Here is a 23,154-nt window from a genome sequence, read left to right as displayed (position 1 = left end):
TTGGTAATAACAGTTTTTCACATCCCTTTCATGGGAGAGGTATTCAGCTTATTTTCCATGTTAATTTATTTAAGAATTGATCTCAAATTTGAATGTAGTATTGAATTATAAAGTGTAGAGAAATGAAAATAGGGATGTTTTGGGTAATCAATCTTTTTTACCTGACAAGAAAAAAGAGAAGGTTATGAAATATTGTCAGGAAATCATCCTTAAAACAATCAACTAAAATTCCTTAAGGACTAGAAGGGAGGAATGAAGAATCTCAATTACTGGGCATGGTGATTGTTTTTATTTTCTCCTTAGAACGTTAAGACTAGTTCTTCCATATCCAATCTTCTCATTGTATTTAAAAAGAAATAGAAACCTAAGATTTGTTTTAAATTCCTTACTTCCTGGTTCAGTACAGCTTGCTCAATACCAGACTGTGTGTTTGTGAATGTTTAAGGTCGATTCTTCGATTTGTGAAGGACAAAAACTGGAAAAAACAAAAATGGTGTGAGGCGGAAAGAGAGAAGGATTCCACTGGGATGAACTAGAGCTTCATTATAACTGGGGCTCCAGGAGAAAGTGGTACCTAGCAAGTGGTACCTAGGGATGTTTATAAGTTTAAACATCAGGAATTTTTGGCTTTTCTCTCAAGTCTGCCCTTCAGGTGCCCAGATGCATTCTTGACTCGCCGACTCTTTCTTATATTTTCCAACCTCTCCTGCTTTCACTTATGCGCCTTTATAATTCCAAACTTTGACCTGATTACGGCTCCATTTGGCCATATTCTTCTTCATGGTTCTTTTGAAGGCATCCTTTCAGTTTTGACTCCGGCTATGTGATTGTTGCCTCAGGGGCCAAATCAGATTCCCCATAAGAATCTTACTGCCAGAGCTGATCATGTCCGAAGATCCATAGAGCTTACAGCTCATCAGCGTGTTCTCCCCAGGTCCCCACCACAGCCCCAACCCAGGAGAGTGAAGCCGGAAACATGGCTGCCTAGAAATGCTCCTCTTTTCCGAGGCTGTGGGTCAGACATGCTGTTCATCAGAGCCTGTACTCTCAGGCACCAGGACAGACAGGGCCAGAGCATCATGCACATTGGGAAATGCTCTTTTCTCCCTGCATCTCAGCAGCTTGGTTGTAGCACCACCAGAAGGAAAATATGTAATCATTCTGATGTTCACCCTTTTCTACCGTGATCTATGAATTTGCTATATTCAGCTCAAGGTTGGTTATCCAAGAAATCTCAGCTCAGATCCTGAGCTCTCAGGGACTCAAATTCACTACCTTCATGTTGTCAGGTTCCTGTCTTCCAAGATTCTGAGCAGAGGTTGCACAGAAACACTCTTTCAGAGAAAAAAAGAACGCTCTACTGTGGTTGTAAGCTGTCACTCAGCCAAACCATCTCTTCTTAGATATGTATTTACCGTTGACTTGGGCTGAGAGAGTAGAATTCTCAAGAATCTCCCCCACCCCCTACCATAGTGAGAGTGTTAGGGGGAGAAAAGGTCTTAAAAATAAGAACGTGTTGCCAAAATATTATACAATGTAGAACTCCTCTTGAGATTTTATGTTGTCTGTGGAATATTAGTCATTTTGTTTGTTTTGCATGGTCTCACTCATCTCTCCCATATTTCTCCAATAAATATATAACTATGGCTTGATAATTTCTATATAGCTTGGCTTGATGAAAGATCCTGGAATACAGCCCTGAGCTAATTATCCTAGCTCTGTGCAAAGGATTTCTTTTGATTTACTTAAATTCTCACACCAGTGCTTTCTTTGCATTAAGATGTTTAGAATATATTTTAGGACAACATTCTAGGGGAAATGGCAGGAGTTAGAGGGAGAAATACACAAGAGACTGTGTTTTCTTTTCCCCTTAGGAGAAAAAGAAAAATTTAGCAAGTTGAGCTTACTGTTGGACACTATTTTTAATCCCATTATGACAGCTATGTAACTATTAGAATGAAATTAGCACAGATCGTAAAGATCTTCCATCTAATGTTATAAACATCCTAAAATGAAACTCACTGTTTAGATCTGCTTAGATTAACAACTAGATATAGATGAAATAATAGAAAAAGACTGAGAAATTCTCTGAGAAATTCCCCTTGAATCATTATATGCGTGAGTGATACAATGATCCGATTTCCAATGTTTTCAAGCATTTAGAAAAGAATGTAGATTCGGCTAGTCATTTTTTTAAGTATTTTGGAAATTTATATGTTTTCTGCCTTTTCCAGTGCCTTTTAACCCCTACCTTATTTGGAAATAAGAACCTGTCATACAGAAGCATATATAAACCTGTGCAGTCTGCTGATGACCTCTGAGACTATGTCAGTCTAACAGTCCATTTGAGTTTTCATACAAAGAAGGATCTCAAAGGCAGTCATCATTACATGATAGATTATAGGTGAATTCTTTTCATGAATTCAAATACAGTGGTTTAAAAGGCCACATACACCATGCTCAAATAGACCCTACGCTATATGTTCATTTTCAGTTGTATTTTATTTGGCTTGGTCTTTATAGAGGAAACATTAATTTAGCCATGACTTCGTATCTAAGAAGCTCTTAAAAACTCCTGGGCATCAGATTAGGGAAGAGAATAATAGACCTAACTAGTTTTCAAATTAATTAAGTACTGCTGTCTTTTCAAAGATTGATACAGGAGACTATACAACTAATCAATCATATTTTCTACTAGGTTTTCTTTTTTTAATCAGGAGAAAAATTATTTGAGTGAGATTCAAGATCCCATAGGAGCCATGGGGCTCCTGGCAATAAAATAGCTATTTCATTTTAGATGATCAGAAAAAAATTATTTCCACAAAATTTGATTAATGTATCAACTGTTCCTTTAAAGAGTTGGCTCATACGGATAACCAACATTGACAGTGTTGTTAGAAATGCCATGATATTGGTGAACAGCTTATGTTGTTATTGTTGTTCTGTCACGAAGTTTTGACCCATGAAAGCCAGGCTTGCCTGTCTTTCACTATCTCCTGGAGTATGCTCAAACTTACGTCATTGAGTCGGTGATTCCATCCAACCATCTCATCCTCTGTCGCCGTCTTCTCTTTTTGCCTTTAATCTTTCCCAGCATCTGGGTCTTTTCCAGTGAGTTGGCTCTTCGCATCAGGTGGTCAAAGTACTGGAGCTTCAGCTTCAGCATCAGTCCTTCCGATGAATATTCAGAATTTATTTCCTTTAGGACTGACCGGGTTGATCTCTTTGCTGTCTCAGGGACTCTCTCAAGAGTCTTCTGCAGCACCACAGTTTGAAAGCATCAATTCTTCGACACTCAGCCTTCTTTATGGTTCAACTCTCACATCTGTCCATGACTACTGGAAGAACAATAGCTTTGACTAGATGGATCTTTGACTATAGGAGCAACCTATAGTGATACTAAGAAGTACAGAGTTTGTGTAGCAATCTCCATGTATATTGCATCACATAGGATTCCCATGAAGGGTGGTATGCAAGAGAAGTTTGAGTGGAAAAGGACTCTCTTTTCAATGCATAGTATTCATCCTGCCTCTATGCCATTTGTTAATTCCAAAATTTCTCAATTGCTTAACTCATTATTGACTAGAAACATATTAAAGTGTCTTTCGTTGCTCAAGTGTTATTGACTGGAGACATTTCAGTATTCACTTACATAACAAATCATAGGCCACAGGCATTAGTTTCTACAAAAATCCCCCAGTCAATACCATGCTAAAACTAACACTCATTATGAGCAAGAATTCAGATGCTTAAATATATTCCTGAAGTCATTTTTACTAGTGCTAATAAATAAGTATGCCCATCTTAAATCTTTAAAAATACTTTATCACTATTTTCAAATGTACAGCAATGACCTGTAATTTTAGAATAATAAAGAGTCACATAATTGGATTTTAAATACACACAGACACATCATATGTATGCTTATATTTGTTTATGTATTTTGCTAAATAGTTATATTTAGTATATTGTGCTCACAATGAATTCTCAAGCAAGTCATGCATACATAATAATTAGAAAAATTCCTTTCCAGAAGGTGTTATTTTTAAGACAGGGCAATTTTTCTTGAGACCAGGTCCAGTTTATTAAACAAGCAAACATACAAATATATTAATGTTTCATATGTTTACCTGTCTATGCAGCATAAATTGCTCAGCTGTGTTCAGTTCTTGATGATTCTAAGTCTTTATTAATTTTCCCTAATGAAGGGGGTGTCCTTTATCAATTAACAAAATTTACCAAATTACTCAGGGGGAAGATATGTTGCTTAAATATCAAGGAGACTGCAGGACTTGATAATTTTTAAAAAATCTGTAATTGTTACAAGATTATTTTCAGTCACCACTATAACAAGAGCTAATGTGCTCAGTCTGTACATTCTACCCCAAATACACATAGAAATGTTTCCTGAGTGGCTTTAATCAAAAAGATTTTTATTAGCAAGATTCTTTTAGTATAGATGTGTACAAGTTCTTAGCTTGTAGTTATCTAGTCACTAAGTCATGTCTGACTCTTTGCAACCCCGTGTACTGTAGCCCGCCAGGCTCCTCTGTCCATGGAATTTTCCAAGCAAGAATACTGGAGTGGGTTTCCATTTCCCCCTCCAGGGGATCCTCCCGACTCAGGGATCGAACTCACATCTCTTGCATTGGCAGGCGGATTCTTTACCACTGAGCCACCAGGGAAGCCCATGAGCTTATATTACCTCCAGGATAATTCAAAAGGTTTTTATTTGAAACCATAATCATTAAAGATATTTTTAAGGTCTCCAGGATAAATATCTAATTTTAGGAAAGGAGGTTATTTTGAGTTTTCTGTGTGTAGACACATTTTTGTACTAACCTCCTGTTCTGGTAGTTTTATGTGTCATTCAACTAAAAAAGGAAATATTTTTAACCTTTCCTCCCATTGAGATATCTTTTATGCTCTGAGATAGAATAGCTCTGAATGTGGGTTTGTGGGTTTCTTTATTTGGTTTTTTTGGTTTGTTTTGGAAGGTCACAGTGAACAACTACTTGGTTTGTCAAAAATAAATTTTAAGAGAGTCTTGATCTTCATACTAGGATTGGGACTCTGGCCCAATCCTTGTGACCCTGAGCTTCCTGCTTCTGGCTGGCTATTGTGTCACTGATGAGTCCAAGCACAGAATGAGGAAGCATCGCTCCCCATGTGGGTACTTGCTTGGAAACTTATAGAAAAAGACAAATGCTGTGAATCTTTCATAATATTTTTCTTCGATTAGATTTTTTTCCCCCAAAAGGAACATTTTTATTTTCTGCAGCCCATATCAAGAAAGCTAGTTGTACCCACTTCAGAAACAAGTTATTGCCATATTACCAACTTGGAGTATCCTCTTTATTGTTTTATTTTTTTAAAGTGAGTATACAATTTATTTAACATTCAGACGTCATTAAGACGTGCAATATGGCAGTTTTACTAAGGGTTTAACTCTACCTGGGATGATTGCTTGCTAGGGCTTAGCAACAGGGTCTAGTTCACACTTAGTGCTGATTAAATATTTTACTGAATGATTATAATACCAAGCAAGATGTATTCAAAGGCTTTCATAAAAAATCAATTTTAAAAGCTTTCCTATTCAGGCTAATGACAAACACAATACGGCAGACATGTCAGTTCAACATAATTGACTGATATTATATATCACTTATATCTTTTAGTCCATCAGTATATTATGAAATGATACAGGACATCTAATAAAACCATTTCTACAGAGCCAAGAAATAAATTTCCAAGAAAGAGTGATTTTACAGACCCCATCTTTTATATCCAATGCCAGCAGGCTAACTCTAAAGAGGATAAAGCCAATGGCTTTCCTGTCCAGGGTTCATGATGCCCTGGTGGTCCAGTGGTTAAGACTGTTCTTCCAATGCAGAGGACATGGGTTCCATCCCTGGTTGGGGAACTAAGGTCTCACCTTCTACATGGCTTGACTGAAAAAAACAAAAAAACAAAACCCCTGGAATATCCTCTTTAGTGGTTGCTGCTTGAGAATGTCCCAAGAACATTATACATCCTCACATACAGATTCCTTTCACTGTGTCCCATTTTCAGTAGGTGTAAGAGCTGATATAGGCCACTGGTGGCTTGATAATCTTGCACCTTGAGTGGTGTGTCTTCCTAATGCCTCATTCGAGAGGACCGTCCGTATTAATTTGCAAGAGAGAAAATATAATTGGTCTTACTAAAGATGTATTTCTGATGTTTATATATACTCATTTAACTTGATGCTTATTCTTAAACATACCTACTGAATCTCAGAAGCCATTTTTTTTTCCAATTCCACAAACCATTTATCCTTAGAGCCTCTGAACTTGAAGTAATATTGCCACTTAAATTAATTCATCTTACCTACTAGTCTAGTTCTAACAAGGAAACCCTAAGTGGTCATATCTGTATTTAAAGATGATTCTATTGGTCATGAACTTTTCCAACTACATGATTAACAGGCTATTAATTCCAACATAAAATGATAATATATGACATACTTAGGATTTTAGTGCAGAGGAGCCTGGCGGACTACAGTCCGTGGGGTCACCAGAGAGTCAGACACTACTTAACTACTAAACAACATAGTATTTTAGTAGAATCTAGTAACTTTTAAAATATATATATACATATATATATATATGTATATATATATATATCACAGATTCAACTTTTCTTTTTGTCCTGGTTAGTAATAGTGAATAATAGAATATCATTAAGTCATCTGACAATAATAATACACACAGTGATGGTTAAATAATACCCACTGTTGCATCTCTACATCTTGCCAGGCTTCATAAACCTTTGCCTTACTGAAAACATTAGATTTTAACAGCTCTTTTTGGAAGGACTGAATGAATACAGAGTTAGACAACATATTCATCCTTCAGGCCATCATAAAAGGCAGTAAGAAAGCACATCAAAGTTTGAACAGTACTGTCACAATTCCCATGATGATGGTGTGTCCAGAAGTGTGCAGGTCAGTTCTGCATGTCCTTGAGTTGGAAGCTGCCTACTTGCTCTGTACCCTGCCCTGAGTAGCTGAAATGATCAGACATTTGTATGATTACCATTGGCAATTTTATGTAGCATTTGATGCCAGAATCTGATGTTTTTCATCAATCCCAACTAGAAACATTACTTGCTTTTGATTTGGGCAGAAGTGGAATTCTCCAGAGCTCCCTAATTTAAAAATATTGACCACAACTTTGATCCCCCGGCTTTGATTTTTCCTGGTTTGGCCATTTCTATCTTCCTTTCTGAAGAGGAGCCCGCTGTCTCTTTGCTATATATATATTCTTCTCCACTGAGCCCAGTGGGGGCAGGGACTTCTTGCTAATTATTCTGTCACAGCCCATCTCCTGCTCTTGGCCCAAGAAAGAAAAACTACTTATTTGGACAGTCTTCTTTTCGCGTTTCTCACTCTCTGTGTGGATAAAGCCGGGGCTTTCATCACCTCCTTGCAATACTTCCTTCTTTAAACACATTTTTTGGTTTGCAGGCAGGCTGTGGAGCTGACTCCCGGCCTCCTGACTGTACATCGTAATGTCCTATCAACTTTTCTTTTTTGCAGAGATCACCACTGGCATGCCAGCCTCAACTGAGACAGCGTATGTGTCTTCAGGTAAGGAAAATAAGCTTGTCGAGTTTTACTAACCAGAACGACAGGCATCACAGCTGGCTCTTCCTTCTACTAATCAGAACCCCTTCTGCATCCACGTTTCAGCTGCTCCTGTTTTCTGCGCCAACATTTTTTCTCCAGTTCATTCTGCCTTTTTTGGATTTTCTTTAAAAGAGTACAGTTCTTGCTGTGTGTCTGAACTTGGACCTGAGAGGCATGCATGAGAAAAAGAAAACTAGATGCAACTTAAGGAGTACTACACCAGGAAAGGAGATATCTGGGTTGTAACTTCAGCTTTTACATCTTTCTAGGAGTTTCTCTTAGTGGGCTCTGCCCTCCTTCATCCATCACAGTTCATTCCTGGATAAAGTATCACTGTCTGACCTCTGACCTTTGGGCTCTTAATGCTCAGTTGTCAGTCACTAAAGTTGGGCAGAAGCACTGTTATAGGCCTGACTTTTTAAAATGCTGTTGCTTTTTTCTTTTTGGTTTGTTTGGTTTTGTTTGTTTCTCACTTGCCTGTAATATTTGCTGATAGCAGTTGTGATCTGAGCATATATTAGCTACTTAAAACCCAACTCTACTAACCCACGTATAACCCTAATTCATTGATTTCTCCACTAGCCGTGAATGTCGTTCATCTGGTGTGAATTTAATTTTTTTTTTTTTACTTTTTCTTATCCTTTGTGATTCTGTAGTTAACAAAACCTTTAGCATATTTACAAATAAATATTTAATCTCAGAGGCCATGTGATTTAACAGCCATTTTCTATCTTACCTTCCCCAGTTTAGCCTCTTCTCTTCAAAGCCATTGTTCAAAATCATAAGAGCTAACTTTCTCTATGTCTTAGCCACTTTGACCATATTTAGGGCTTATGCTTGTGTTGCAAGGTGGTATGATCCTGGAGTATAAGAGGATCTCACTTTTCTGAGTAGCAGAAAAAGAATGATAGAGAGAGAGAGAGAAGGAATATAGAGAGATGGAGATAAGAAAAAATTTGTAGAGTTTCTGAATTTCCTCACCTTTCACTCTGACATTTCTTTAATGTACGGACTTCATTTTCTGACCCCAGTTGGTGCTGTTACAAATCTGAGCTTTTAGATTTATGGGCTGCTTGCCTTGGGAATTTGGAATGACTGTAACTATTATTTTCGGCTATGTGACTTGAATCTTTATAGCTTTATGGTTGCTGAATTTCAATCCTTCTTTGATACTGAGTTGTTCTTAGTTCTTACTCATAAAAACCTTTAGGTCTCGTGCTTTTTTTTTTTTTTGCATGAGATATGTTTTATGTTCTGCTTTACCTAAATATGGTCTCATGCTTTTTTTTTGCATGAAGTATGTTTTACGCTCTGCTTTACCTAAATACTGGTTTTCCTTCTTTAGCCTTACCATCTAAGAGAATCAAGCTGCTGTGCAACCCCAATGATTGTATTATGTATTTATTTAATACATTTTGTTTGATCCTAATGTAATCGCTGTAGTGGACCTTGCATGGACTATATTCAGCATCGTGTTTGGCCAGAATGTTTATGCAGAGCAGTTTGCCTGAAAATATTTTCATCCTTCTTTTTTTTCCTCTAAGCATGAAAGTTGCCTTTCATTCTCTCTGAATGTGGAGAGTGTTCTCTTTGGTTTCATGTTTCTTAAAATCAAGACCAACCTAAGAAAAGGAATTGTCTGTCTTACCTGGAGTGTGGATCTGTTCAGAGTAGTGGTTCTAGGAAATTTGAAGAGAGCAGCTGGTGTGTGGAGGGGTATCTTTGCAGATGGGTACCTTTTGCAACTTTCAGAAGTCTTTGTGTCCACACTGTAGAAACATTCCTCTGTGGCATATTCAGATATTCTTTGAATATTGCATATACCTTCCTTTGACTTTGAGATGCTTTCAGCTTTTCTGTTGCACCATTTTCTAGACCTCTTGTTCTAGATGATACCCAAGGCTGGCAAAATTTCTAATTTAAGAATCCAAGTGGCATGACTCAATAAAGCTTCATTCCACTTTTATTTTTTATAGAGTCTCCCATTAGAATATCAGTATCAACAGAAGGAACAAATACTTCTTCATGTAAGTATATTTAAATATTCTGTTGACTAGTGTTTAACCCAAGACAGTATCTGCTTCTGAAGGTCATGTTCATATCTCTCCTCTATCCTTATTGGGGAATGGGGTATCAAGTTTGGGAACAGAATGGTGTTTGCTGTTTGGAATAGAAATGAACTCCTGCTCTGCTTGGGATTGACCAGATATCCCCTTCCCCTGAGATACATACATACAGTTTTAAGGTAATGTAATGTCTGTGAATGTTGGAATATAATTGCACCCATTCTGAGGCCTAGTTCTGGATGAGCAACAGAGAACATTGTCGGTTGTTCTTTGTCTCTTTACTTTTGTTTTTTTAGTGTTTCGTGATGCCTTCAGCAACTGCCTAAGGCGTGATACCCAGCTGTTTGGGATCTTTATTCCAAAGCTCCTCAGTTCTCATATAAAGTCTGTTGTGATGGATTTTGGAAACTATATATAGATGCCCTTGATTCAAATTTGATAGCAAGTGACTAATTATGAAAATGTTTGAAAGCAAGTCCCTAGGCAAGATCTCAGATTAGTTTTCAAATGTTTAATGTGAAATGTGCTTTGTGCTTGTGGAGGTCTACAACTGTTAGATTGATTGGTGCTTTGCGCTGTATCAGGGGAACTTAAGAAGTTAGCAAGGACTAGTAAAAATAGTTCTGATACTTATAAATTGTGAATAGCCTAGAATTAAATTTTGATATGCAACAGGGGAGTTTATCAGGCCTTGAAAATAAAACTTACAACTACAGTCTTTCTGTCCCTGATTGTAGCTCTTTATTTAAAGCTTGTAATTATTCTATTCTAGCCCAGAGAGTGTGTTTAATGAACAATTTCCTTTCTCTATCAGCCTTGTATAAAATACTTGAACTTACTTGAGGCAATTTCCATTGTTTTGCCAATCGGTCTAAATATCCAGTTTGATTTTAAAATCCATTTGGGTTGGTGATACCCAGACTGTCACAATACGATGTCAGTGTATTTTTATTACATGAAGTATGATGTTTTGACTATACTTTAACTAGATAAAGCATTGTTTAACTGGATTGATGGCAATAATCTAGTAAGATCAAACAGGAAAGGAAATGCTCAGATTAGATTGACTTCCCCTAAGGATAAGCATTACATTCTCCAAAATGATAATCCTTTCTGGGGAGTTTGGGATATTTGTTATTTAATTCTCATTAGGAAAAGATTAGAATAATTATGTAGATTTTAGCTAACTAGTGTTGAGGAATCATATTGAGCCTTGTTTTCTATTTTTGAGTGTTTATTAAGCAAAAGCAAACACTAGGATTTTCTCTCTGTCATTTTGTCTGGGAATCATTTCCCCCCTGCATGATTCACTGAAAAAAGTTATTGAAACTCTTGTAACTGGAACCCTTCATCCTATCATTAATGGGATGGATGTGATTCTTAAGTATATCTGAGTAGTTTGGGAATGGAAGAAATACTTAGGGAACTGAAATGAATCTCTCAGTTTACATTTCTGTTCACTGCAACACTGTGGAGAGAGAAGTCATTTTGAAATTTGACTCTGATCTTTAACTCTCAGCAGAATTAGTTCCTGATACTTGGTCAGGGTTTAAAAGTAAGAAAGAAGGCTTTGTGTACCGTTGCATTAAAACATTTCAGTGACCCATTTCCGTATGTCACTCCCCACTCCTGGGGGGGTCTCAGTAAATACTGCTGAGTTGATTAATGAATTTTTTTTTGGCATATTGTATCCATTTAATGAATACATATTTTAATCTCAAAATTATGTTCTGTATTTTGGAAATATAAGCCAATAGTGGCAGGGTCCTAGGTCCATGCTAGCAGCATGCAATACTCAGCTCCTCCAAAGGCCATATTCAGTGGAATTCTGCACTGGGGCAGGGCTCTGATGCAAGCATATCTCAGTTTAGTAAAGGCTGGAGCTGAAACTTGAAGAACCAGCAATCATAATACCCTGGACTTAAAAATTCAAAATATATAAAAGTGTCAAAGGCCCAGGAAAAGTTCCCACAGGTCAGAAATAATCAGCCCTGAGTAGGTTTCTTTTTGCTTTGTTTCAGCCAGAAAGGAGACATGCAAAACACCTGTATGTGACTGGAGATTTTAAGAGATTCATGTTTCATCTGCAAACACTTTATCATTTTTGCCCTCTATTTGTTTTTCCTAGCATTTCATAAATTTGGTGAAATAGCAAAGATATGATACTAATCTTTCCCTTTGTAAGGCTCATTTTAACTACTTCCTCTGTGAATTTGCATTATACATTCACTCTTTTTAGAGTTGTTCATTTATAATTCTTTTAAAGTGCCTTATAATAATCTTTTGGTAAGAATTAGCATTGTTTTCCTTCATTTTATGTTATCCTTTTGTAAAGGAGGCATCTGTGACTTAAAACATATGAATACTTTGCTAAATGAGTGTCCTGTTACACATAAGTAACAGGTTGTAGAAAAGAAGAGCTTCAAATTTGCAAAAGTCAGTAGGACTATCTTGTTCCTCTTTTACACAGCATCAGCAAAAAAGTAAATTGATTGTTTAGGACAAACCTTAACGATTTCTCTCTGAATTGCCAGCTGCTGGTGACCCCATTTTGCAGATGATTTTGTCAAATGCTATAAAAAATATAATTGTTATACCAACCACTTTACTGAATTAAGTCCCATCCATTCCAATTGAATATAAAAATGAGAGAAACAAAAATAGAAAGTCTAATGAATAATAACAAGAAAGAAAATAAAGAGAACTTTCTGGAAAACAGTCTTAAATAGTAATATATGTTTCGAATCATAGTAATAGTAATAGCAAACCTTTATTGAAGGCTCACTGCATGCCAGGCAGCGTATAAGGTGATTTACATGGTTCAAGGTTCTCATAAAACCTTCTTCCATTTCTCAGATGATGAAACTGATGTATTTTATCTAAAGTTTCTCAAGCAAGATTCAAACCCAGGCAGTATGCTAGCCTGTTGTAACACATGACATTTTGTTGCCTTTAAAAAAAAAAAAATAAAGAAGACTTTAATATGGAAAGGAATGAGATTCTGTGAATGGGTGGAAAAGTTGTCACTGATACAAAGTGGATTGAAAGTATGTGTAGTAGATTAAAGTAAATGCGTTGCCTTGAACCAGCTGAGCCCATGTAATCTTTATGTTACCCATCAAAGGGTGGTGAAGGGAAATGAAAAGAACACAGACATCAGATGGACTCATGTTCTTAAGTCTAAATACCAGTGCTGTTAATTACTGTGTATTCTTAGGCAAGTGATTCAGTGTCCTTAAGGCTCAGTCACTGTGTCTGTATAATCATGTTTATCTTAAACTATACTGAGAAGCCTAATATGAACGAATGAATGTGAATCGTTTAGCACTTAGATGGTCTTCCCCTGTAGACAGAAGAGAGCCAGTACTTGAACAATGCACATGTCTCTGAAGAAAATAGAAATGAAGGGAGTCCTTCCATTTTATTTGAGCAACATAAGAAATTATCCTTATTGTTGGAGCAGGAAGGAGTTAATGATTTTTCAGTCTAAATGGTGATGTTGGAAGTTCTATGCCAAGAAATCACTGTCTTTTCCAAAATAATATATATTCTTAGCTAAGACTGCACTGGAAAGGAACTTATCCAGGAAGTCCTCTTTGAAATCTCTGAATGAAATGAACAACTCAGTCTTTAATTTGGCACCTAAAAAAGCTAGCTGAAGGAAGAATGCCTTTTGTCTGCAGAAACATTTCTGTTATAATGAGATTTACAGCATGTTCCCTGGGAGACAGCTTGGTGCTCTGGATTGAATAGATTGGACCAGGTCTACTGGTCCATTCGTGAGCTTCAGAGCTACGGTTCTTACTTCCCCCTTCATCTATAACTGACTGACCTACTCTAAATGCAGACAGAACTGCCCAGACCTTTGCTAAATGATTCTCAGCTGGAAAAAAAATGTCATTCCAACTTCAGATCTTTTTTGGTACCAAATATGAACTCTGTCCTGTGATGGTTGAAGAGCTACTTCTGATTGAATGCAAACTGTGCTTCCAGATTTCTATAAACATGGTCTTTTCAAGGGTGTGGTAATTCTGTGTCTTAGGAGAATGACAAAAAAATTGCATGCTCTTTGGCAATAAAAGAAAAACTTTCAAAGGAGATTGCCCAACTGGTATTACCTCCACTTTCCTCCTTGCCTGGAGAGTGAGTTGCAGATTTTTAGGGCAACAGAGGGACTTGGGAAAAAGTCAGGGCTTGTATGTCAGTGTTAATATTCTTACCTTCATGCTCACTTCTTTCATTTTCTATGTGAACATGTCTTACATTTTCCCTTACAACTTTCCCTTGTACTCCCTGCAACTGGAATATCATTCCTCAGTTCTGCCTTTCTAAAGGCATTCAGTGTCCCTCATTGCATTCCACTACTTGATAAAACGTTTCATTGAGCTTATAACTAAATTATCCTTACCCTTTGTATTCTGTTGAAATTAATCTGTTACAAAATTATTCTTTTGACCCATACAAATATGTGTATACTGTGTATATATAAATAACTGATTTTTGTATCATACTGTAAATTTTATAAGGTATATTTTCATATATTGAGTCATTTATTCACACAATAATTCAATAATTCTATGACTAAGATTTCATCCCATTTGTTAGATAAGGAACTTGAGACTCAGAAATTTCTGACATATCCAAATTCAAAAACTATGTAAGTGGTAAAACAGAAATTTAAGCCTGAATCATCTGATTTAAATCATGTTGTTTTTTTAAATTAAAAAGTCTTCCAGGATCCATGCAACTACCTTGAACTTCTTTTTTTTTTTTTAATAGTTAAAAGTTTTAAATTTTTATTGAGGTATTTTCAGTTGTACAGCAAAGTGAATCTGTTACACATATATGCACTTTTTTTAGATTCTTCTACCATATAGGTTATTACAGAGTATTGTGAAGTATCAAGTGCCATACAGTAGATCCTTATTAGTCACTTATTTTATATATAATAGTGTGTATGTCATTCACAGCCTTCCAGTTGATCCCTCCCCACCCCTTACCCCTTGATAACCATACATTTATTTTCTATATCTGTAACTCCATTTCAGTGTTGTAGATGAGTTCTCTTATACTCTCTCAGATTCCACATGTAAGCGATATCATATGATATTTGTCTTTCTCTGTCTGACTAACTTCACTCAGTGTGACAGTCTCTAGGTCTATCTGTGTAACTTGAACTTCTTTAAAAAAGGGAAAAAGAGAGCTTCTTTTAAAAAAGCATCAAAATGGAGTCTAGGTGTATAATCACACTTATACCAATTATCTCAGAGTCAACTTTTTGGTGAAATAATATACTCTCTACAATCTCCTACATAATGAAATGGACAGGAAAGTGCTGAGTTACTAGCAACATAATTCAAAGTTTTAATACTATAAAGGAGACAGAAAACAGCCTAGAATCATTCCAATGACTTGCTCTTTGACTTTGAGAATTTACCTGTTTCAAAACATTGCTATTTACAGAAGTGGGATTAAGAGCCATTGTGCTAGTAGGAATCGGATTTTCAACAAACAGGGAAATCTTCCCCAGTGGTTGTTGATGTTGGGGGTAGATGGGTAACCTTATTCTAGGATGATTACTGTTTAACCTCCTGCATGTGATGTGAAAGTCCCTCGGTCATGTCCGGCTCTTTATGACCCCATGGACTATACAGTCCATGGAATTCTCCAGGCCAGAATTCTGGAGTGGGCAACCTTTCCCTTCTCCAGGGGATCTTCCCAACCCAGGAATCAAACCTGCGTCTCCTGCATTGCACACAGATTCTTTTCCAACTGAGCTATCTGGGAAGCCTTGCATAATGTCATAAATCCTAGATATAATTTGTATGATAGCTATATTTGTTAGTATAAAATTATCAGCCCCAAAGCAATTATTTTCCTGTATTTCATTCTTTGGGGGGCTTTTTATTAGAATATTCCCTTGAACATTAGAAAAGATCCTCCATCTTTTTATCAGCTGGGAGAGGAAGGACATCTCTATTTTTCTTGCTTTTAGAGAAGAATTAAAACTATAATTAAGTGTTTTTAATCATTAGGAATAGAGCAGTGAGGTGGATTATATGTAAAAATTAAAGGAAAATTAAGTGGTGACATGAAGACAAGAGAATGGAGTCAGAGAGGCACAAAGAAAACATCAAGGAAAACAGAGCTAGCAGGATTTTGACGTTTGCTTATCAAAGTAAATGATTGACCTGGTGGATTTCTTCAGTCTTCACTTTTTTTTCAAGTTGTCTAGGGATCTTTTAAAAATGGGAAGAGGGGAAAAAAAAAATGGGAAGAGGGGCCTATCTATTATTAAAAGACCTGCATGCTATAGGAAGCAGTACCCCCACCCCTCAAAAAGGAGCAATAGGTACAGGAAGGGTTAAGAACAACGTCATAAAGCAGTAAGAAATATGGATGGTGATTCAACTAGAAGTTTCTCAACTGCAGGTGATAGAAATTCAACTGCAAAGAGCTTAAATATAAATGAAGTGTACTGGCTCATAAAACTGGCCCAATTTGATCCAGAGGCTCAAATGATATGATATGACAGTTTCTCAGTCTTTATGCTTTGCTTCTCTACAAATGTTGGCTTTGTTCTTAGTGGGTTTTCTCTGTCTGATAGGAGTATAGCTGCTCATATCTTGAGGCCTCTTTCCTCTTGGTTCATAATCTAAGAAGAGAAAATCCACTTCTTATGCGAATACCAGATTTTAAGGAAGAATCTGATTGGCTCTGCTTGCTTCATATACTTACCCCTAAAATAATGACTGTATCCCAAGGAGATTAATGACTCCAATAGGGTGGGGGCTGGGTCAGATATCCACTGCTGTGTGTGTGTTTGGGTTAGTGGGACAGATGGGCTCAGTCCCTTGGGAACTAACTGCACGCTGTGGGTTCACTATAGAGAGGAGGGTTCTGTACCTAAACATGGAGAAAGTGGACCAGCCAGGCCAAACCAACATGGTCCTCTATAGCTGATGAGCAGACAAATTTAGAAGAGTCAGGAAATAGGGCTCAAAAAAAAAAAAAAAAAGAGAGAGAGAGAGAGAATTTTAAAGGCAAGTTAACAATAAATGTTATTGAAAATTATTTAATTGGGCAAACAAAATTAAAGCAAATTTACCATTGTGAAGAAAATAATGAGTTAAAAAATTGAAGACAACTGAAATATCATTTTTAAAGGACTCTTTATTAGTACCTAAGAGCTATCATCATTCTTAGGAATGCCCTCTTTTAATTTCAAAACTGTTTTAGCCTCTTCTGAAGAAAGTAGAAAAGAGTAGAAAAATGGGTTACAGTTTTCAAACCTGAATGCATGGGAAGCATTTTCAAATCAGTAAAATGTTCAGACTTTAGAGTTAAAAGCCAGAAAGTACTTCAGATTTTTTTTTTAAACCTATGATTAAGTAGATTTTGAGAAATTACTAGTTTCTTTCACTAGAGTAGTTGCATGTTGATTAGGATTTTCTTTTTTTTCCAGTAAGAAAAGGAAAAGAAGCATGCTTAGTCCATTCCATTTAAGAATGCATAGAACAGTCAGCAGGTCTTTTGAAAAGTGTGAACTCACACTGATTGAGGCTTTATCAACCTCATAGATGTTAGACTAAAACCCAGAGGGAATAATGTCTCTAGTAGTTCGTCCATGAGCATCTCCCACGGTTCTCTGCCTTATTCTTACTATAATGCCTCTAGCGTAGCCATTGCTTGGGTACTTACTTCATTTCTTTAATAGAGAGGCTGTGGATACATAGGTCAACTAATCCTCAAAGAAATGCTGGAATGGCGCTTTCCATTTTATCTCTGTCAGAGGTCAACAAAATCTTAAAAACCGATAACATGGGCCAGTGTGGGTTGTAGCCTAAAGCTGTGCCCATCTTCCTTCAAGTCCATAACTGTCTCTTTTTAGGAGATTGGGTATTTAGATTGGGTTAGCTCATCAAACATGAACTGTTGTTCTGGTTTTTGCTCAGGTATTCCAGAACCTCTTCTTCAAGCCTTGTAAAACGTGACATGAAGAGAGGGAGCAAGAAGGAAGGACAGACTGGCTTTGTTAAATAAAGGAACTTTCATCTGTAATGATAAACTGTTTCATCAGTTTTTCTTTTAAGTTTTAAAAGAAATTTGGGAGCTATTAATATTTCCATTTTAATAGTAAGAATAATAATATATAGATAGGGATAAGCTAAGTGTCTACTAAGGTCAAACAGCAAGTAAGTGGTAAATTTACGATGCAGATTTGATGGGCCTGTTTCTACTATTTGATTCTTAGACCACTGAGGACTGACCTCCCTTTAATTAAAATAAACAAATAGTCAATAACCCAGTTCCTACTCTGTCCCAGCACAGTGCTAGGAACTGTGATGTGTGTTTCTTGGTGGAGGGGGTGGGTGGGAGAGGTGGGTATAGAATAGTCCTGGGGCTGAAGGAGTTTGCAGTAAAGTAGAAGAGCTTATTTGCGGCTAATTGTGCTCTTTGGATGTGAAAATACATGGTATAACAAAGTAGAACGTGGGGTGCAGACTTTTACTTTTTTATTTTTTCTTTTTTTATTTACTATTTTTTCTTTTTTTTTTAATTTATTTATTTTAATTAGAGGCTAATTACTTAACAATATTGTATTGTTTTGCCATACATCGGCATGAATCCGCCACGGGTGTACACGTGTTCCCCATCCTGAGCCCCGCTCCCACCTCCCTCCCCATACCATCCCTCAGGGTCATCCTAGTGCACCAGTACAAAGTAGAACATGGGGCGCAGACTTTTAAATCGAGTTATTTTTTAAATAATATTGCTTCAGATAGAACATGTTTATTCACTCTGTGGTAAGTATTGTTTAAAATGAAGTATTGTTTGGGTAGTGATTTGTTTTACTGTTGTCTTTTTTTTTAAGTAGTCAATTGTTGTTTCTGCCTCATATTTAAAGTTTTGTCATTTTACCAAGAAGTCAGAATTCTGGCATTTATCTCATTTTAAAAGATGGTGAGAATCTATCATTTGCCATTAAAAGTAGGAGGGAAGAGGGTTCAGGATGGGGAACACATGTATACCTGTGGTGGATTCATTTTGATATATGGCAAAACCAATACAATATTGTAAAGTTAAAAAATAAAATAAAAAGTAGGAGTCTAAGATTAAGCGGCATCAGAAATTATGTCATACTATGTAGGATTCTGAAAGAAGTTTGGAGACTTTCTAAAGAACTTAGAAATTTAACTGGGTATTTTAGAGGAGTTTAACTGCAGTGAGATTACTCTTTATCAGAAATTTTTCCATGATACACAAATGGACTTACAAAGATACGTGATATATCTAAGGAGATATTTTTTATTAGGTGGCCTAGAAATGCAATGGCACCCCACTCCAGCACTCTTGCCTGGAAAATCCCATGGACAGAGGAGCCTAGTAGGCTGCAGTCCATGGGGTCACTAAGAGTCGGACACGACTGAGCGACTTCCCTTTCACTTTTCACTTTCATGCATTGGAGAAGAAAATGGCAACCCACTCCAGTGTTCTTGCCTGGAGAATCCCAGGGACGGGGGAGCCTGGTGGGCTGCCGTCTATGGGGTCGCACAGAGTCAGACACGACTGAAGTGACTTAGCAGCAGCAGAAATGTATATGGAAAGCTTGGAGCTTCTTGAATTTTATTTTCCTTAAGTAAAGTTTGTTTTTTATTTTTATTTCCTAAAGGCCATTTAATTGGTCCAAAGGTATCAGAAATGGCAAACTTTAAAATGTATCTTAGTTATAATGGAGTGATACTCTAGTAAATTAAAATAGTAAATTAATTAGAATTATTGCTTATTAAATATTGAAAAGTGAAATTATCCTTTAAGATGATTTCTCTCTCAATTTTATTAAACTTCATTTCTTAAGAACAGTGATTAATTGACAAGCTTCTGGTCATTTGATCAAGTTTTTAACTATAAATTCCCCATATAGGAAGAAAGATATATTAACAGAATAATCTACAGGAGATAATATGTTAAATTTTTTATAATGTTCTGTACAACTGTTGTCTTGCATTTTTACTCAGAGATACATTTTGTCAACCTGCAGAAATCTGTGTCATTCAAAAATAAGGTAACTTTGAGAACAAGTCATAATTATTTATAATTCTCAGCCTACAGAGCTATAAGAAAGAAGGAAGCTGCTGCATTTATTTTTTTTAATGCTGTAAAATCTAACATATCCTCCTTCTGATAAAATGTGCCCGGAGGAACCCACCTTGTCAGACAGGATATTTTTATGGTAAAGTATGATATGAAGGGAATATAAAGAAGAGTAACTTTACATATACCTGAGAAAAAAATTAAGTGGCCATAATAGGTTTTTTATAAATGATGTACATTTCCCTCTAGTTGACCTAGATGAATTTTTTCCTCTTCTCTCCTTGTAGAAGCGTCTTAATTTCATGTCCCTAATGCTCCAAAGCAGAAATACATCTTTGTTCACTCAAGCTATCTGCAAAAAAATAAACCACACAAAGAGTCCTTGGGTATGTTTTAGAATGAATAGATCATGGGGGCAGGAGAATTAGCTTGTATGTGCAAATGAGGCTGTGTGAAAGCAAGATAAGCTTTAGGAAGAAAATAGGTAGCTCAAGGGCACATAAGCGGTTTATTCGAGCCTTTAAAAGTGTCTTTACGGTGCAGGTAAAGGGAACTGAGATTTAAAATTGTTAAGCTTAGTACAAAAATAGGAATGAAACATCACATCCACTCCGTGTGTACACATAGGAACAAGTATTATGGCAAATTTTTCTGCTCTTTTTTTTTTAAGTTTCTAGAATGTTGGCTGTGACCTTTTGGGTAAAAAGGGCATCAAGGATAAGTCTAACTGAAGTTTCTGGTAGAGTGAGACTTCATGAAGAATAGGGTCAGCTATAGTCTACATAATTTTTAAAAGGTCATTCTCGCCCACGTTTTTAGAAGAGGTGCAGACCTTGGTATATTTTATTAAAGAATGAAAAAAAAAAAGAAGAAGAAGAAAGTAAGAATGAAGAAGAAAAAAATTTTTGAGTGTTTTAAGAACACACAAACTATCCCCAAACTTTCTTTATAATTTTATTAAAGGCAAATTTCAGACATTTTTAGGCAGTCTCTTTAACAAAAAATGTTTTTAATAAAACAAGTTTTAAGTGTCAAAAAAAAAGGATGTTTGAAATTGTAAGGGAAAAAAAAGTCTTTTTCTAATCAAAGAATAAAAGTGAACTCTGTATTTTGTTATACCCATATGTTAGATCTATCTTCCAATGCCCAGCCTTACTGTCTTGGTGACTTCCTTGCTCTTGCTTCAGACAACAAGCTTGCCACTTTTAATTGTCACAGGTGTCTACATCACTTCCCAAACTGGAATGTAAGGTCTTGAATGAAGAAATTTTGGTTTGTGTTTCCATTCCAATAACACACCACGATTCTGATTCCTAGGAAGGATTTTTTTAAATGGAAATGATCATTAATAGTGAGATGATTTTTCTAGTTAGATTGTCATAATTTCTAAAAGTTGTACGTAGGTGTAATTATTGGAAAACCAACTAACCTTCAAGCGTGAAAAATATATTTAAATATTTAAATACTTTTAAATATTTAAAAATCAAGGTTGAAAAAATTCACACTGACAGATCACATTGACTTAAATCATAGATTGAAGGTTTCTTCCATTTATGATCAGTTTTTTACATGATGATTTATAAGACTGTTTCACCTTGTGTGCACGCACTCGTGTGTGTGTGTGTGTGTGTGTGTGTGTGTGTGCTTAGTCACGTCCGACTTTTTGTAGCCCCATGGACTGTAGCCTGCCAGGATCCTCTCCTCTGCCCATGGAATTTCCTAGGCAAGAATACTGGAGTGGAATGCCATTTCCTACTCCAGGGAATCTTCCTGACCCAGGGATCGAACCCTTGTCTCTTGCGTCTCCTTCATCCATAGGCAGTTTGTTTACCACTAGAGCCACCTGGGAAGCCCCCGTTTCATCTTAGATGGGATTATTGCAAATTATCTGAAAATCTACAAGTTAACTGGTTGGTCGCTGTTCCTCCCTGTGGTGCTGAAGAGTCATTTGGGAGTGAGGGAATGCCACAGCATTAAAAAGGTGGATTTTTCTTTTGTTATTATTAAAAAGGTAATAATGAAGTATAATAATATTTTTTAATGAAGACCTACCATGTGTCAGCTACTTTCATCTGAGAACAGATAGTATTTGTCCCATTAGATAGATGAAGACACTGAGAGGCTTAGATAACTCAGTATTTGTCAAGGTTATTTTAATATCTAAATTCCACACCAGCCTCTCTGACTCCATGTCCTCTGTTCTTTTTGACCACTGAGAGTAGAGGTCGAGGTGAACAAAAAAACCTTCAGAAGGTTCCTTTTGTGACCTCCATCATGTGTCTCTAAGGCCATATAATCATTGCAGCTACCTTTAAATACGCTCTTTTCCCCTACTGAGATCACTTGGACCAGATCAATTCTATGGATCAGAGTTCCTGAACAAGGTACAGAAATATATATGCACATTTACTATGATAAAAGGAGTTAAAACTAGATGGTTTTTGGTAACAAATTATATTTGTTAGATACTTGGATAATGTAGACCTGAACTGATGATCCTGTGCTCAGTCGCTCGGTCGTGTCTGACGCTTTGTGACCCCGTGGACTGTAGCCTGCAGGCTCCTCTGTCCATGGGATTCTCCAGGCAAGAATACTGGAGTGGGTTGCCATTTCCTTCTCCAGGGGACCTTCCTGACCCAGGGATCGAACCCGCATCTCCCTCATGGCTGGTGGGTTCTTTACCACTGTGCCACTGGTGAAGCCCATGGGTAATATAGAAGGAATACCATAAACCATTCCTCCTCCACCTAAAAAAGTATCTTGTTAAATATTAAATATCTGAAACTCAGTTTGCTCAAGATAAGACTAAGCATAGTATGTGCTATGTAGCTTCAGCTACTTGATTTTGATGATAATTTTCAGTTTTTTTGAGATACAGAATAAAAACCATAGCTTTTTGTTTATATATTAGAGTGATAGGGAAGGTTATTTGGTTTTAACAGTTCCTTCAGTAAATTTTGTGTGTGTATTTAGATTGACATTTTTTTGTCCATCCTTAGTGTCTTTTTCTCCCCAGGAAAGATGGCATTCTCATCCCCTGCTGCTGTTAACATTTAGCAGGCAGCGTTTTGTTGCACTGTGGTATAAATTCCAAGTGCCTGACAATGATTAAACAGAAAATGAAACTTGAATGGCACTACCTCAAAATCTACTTAATGTCATGTAGGTATCACTGTAGCAATATATCAGTTTTGAATACATGAAGAATAAAAAATTTTGGCTTTTTGTTTGGGGCCAGATTTACTTTTCTTTGAAATCAAAAAGGGAAATATACCAATTTGCGTCAGAATCACTAAAACAGTGAAGTGGAGTTATAAATAGGGT

At 36.5% G+C, this 23,154-nt stretch overlaps 1 protein-coding gene across 1 annotated transcript in view; it reads left to right on the top strand.

The window, feature by feature from the left end:
* The window catches only part of LOC104987743 (pro-neuregulin-1, membrane-bound isoform-like), a 30,133-nt gene extending 12,351 nt beyond the window's left edge, over positions 1-17,782 (top strand). Inside the window, exons 3-5 of the mRNA XM_010838800.1 lie at positions 7,580-7,630; positions 9,646-9,696; positions 17,691-17,782. Coding sequence (XP_010837102.1) covers positions 7,580-7,630; positions 9,646-9,696; positions 17,691-17,722 — 134 coding nt within the window. The 3' untranslated portion in view covers positions 17,723-17,782. The remainder of the gene's footprint in view (positions 1-7,579; positions 7,631-9,645; positions 9,697-17,690) is intronic.
* The last annotated feature ends 5,372 nt before the right edge of the window (positions 17,783-23,154 follow it).

Source organism: Bison bison, unplaced genomic scaffold, assembly GCF_000754665.1.
Source record: "Bison bison bison isolate TAMUID 2011002044 unplaced genomic scaffold, Bison_UMD1.0 scf7180017864105, whole genome shotgun sequence".
Taxonomy (NCBI): Eukaryota; Metazoa; Chordata; class Mammalia; order Artiodactyla; family Bovidae; genus Bison; species Bison bison.
Note: the sequence above shows the minus strand (reverse complement) of the source record. Positions and strands in the feature narration are given on the sequence as shown.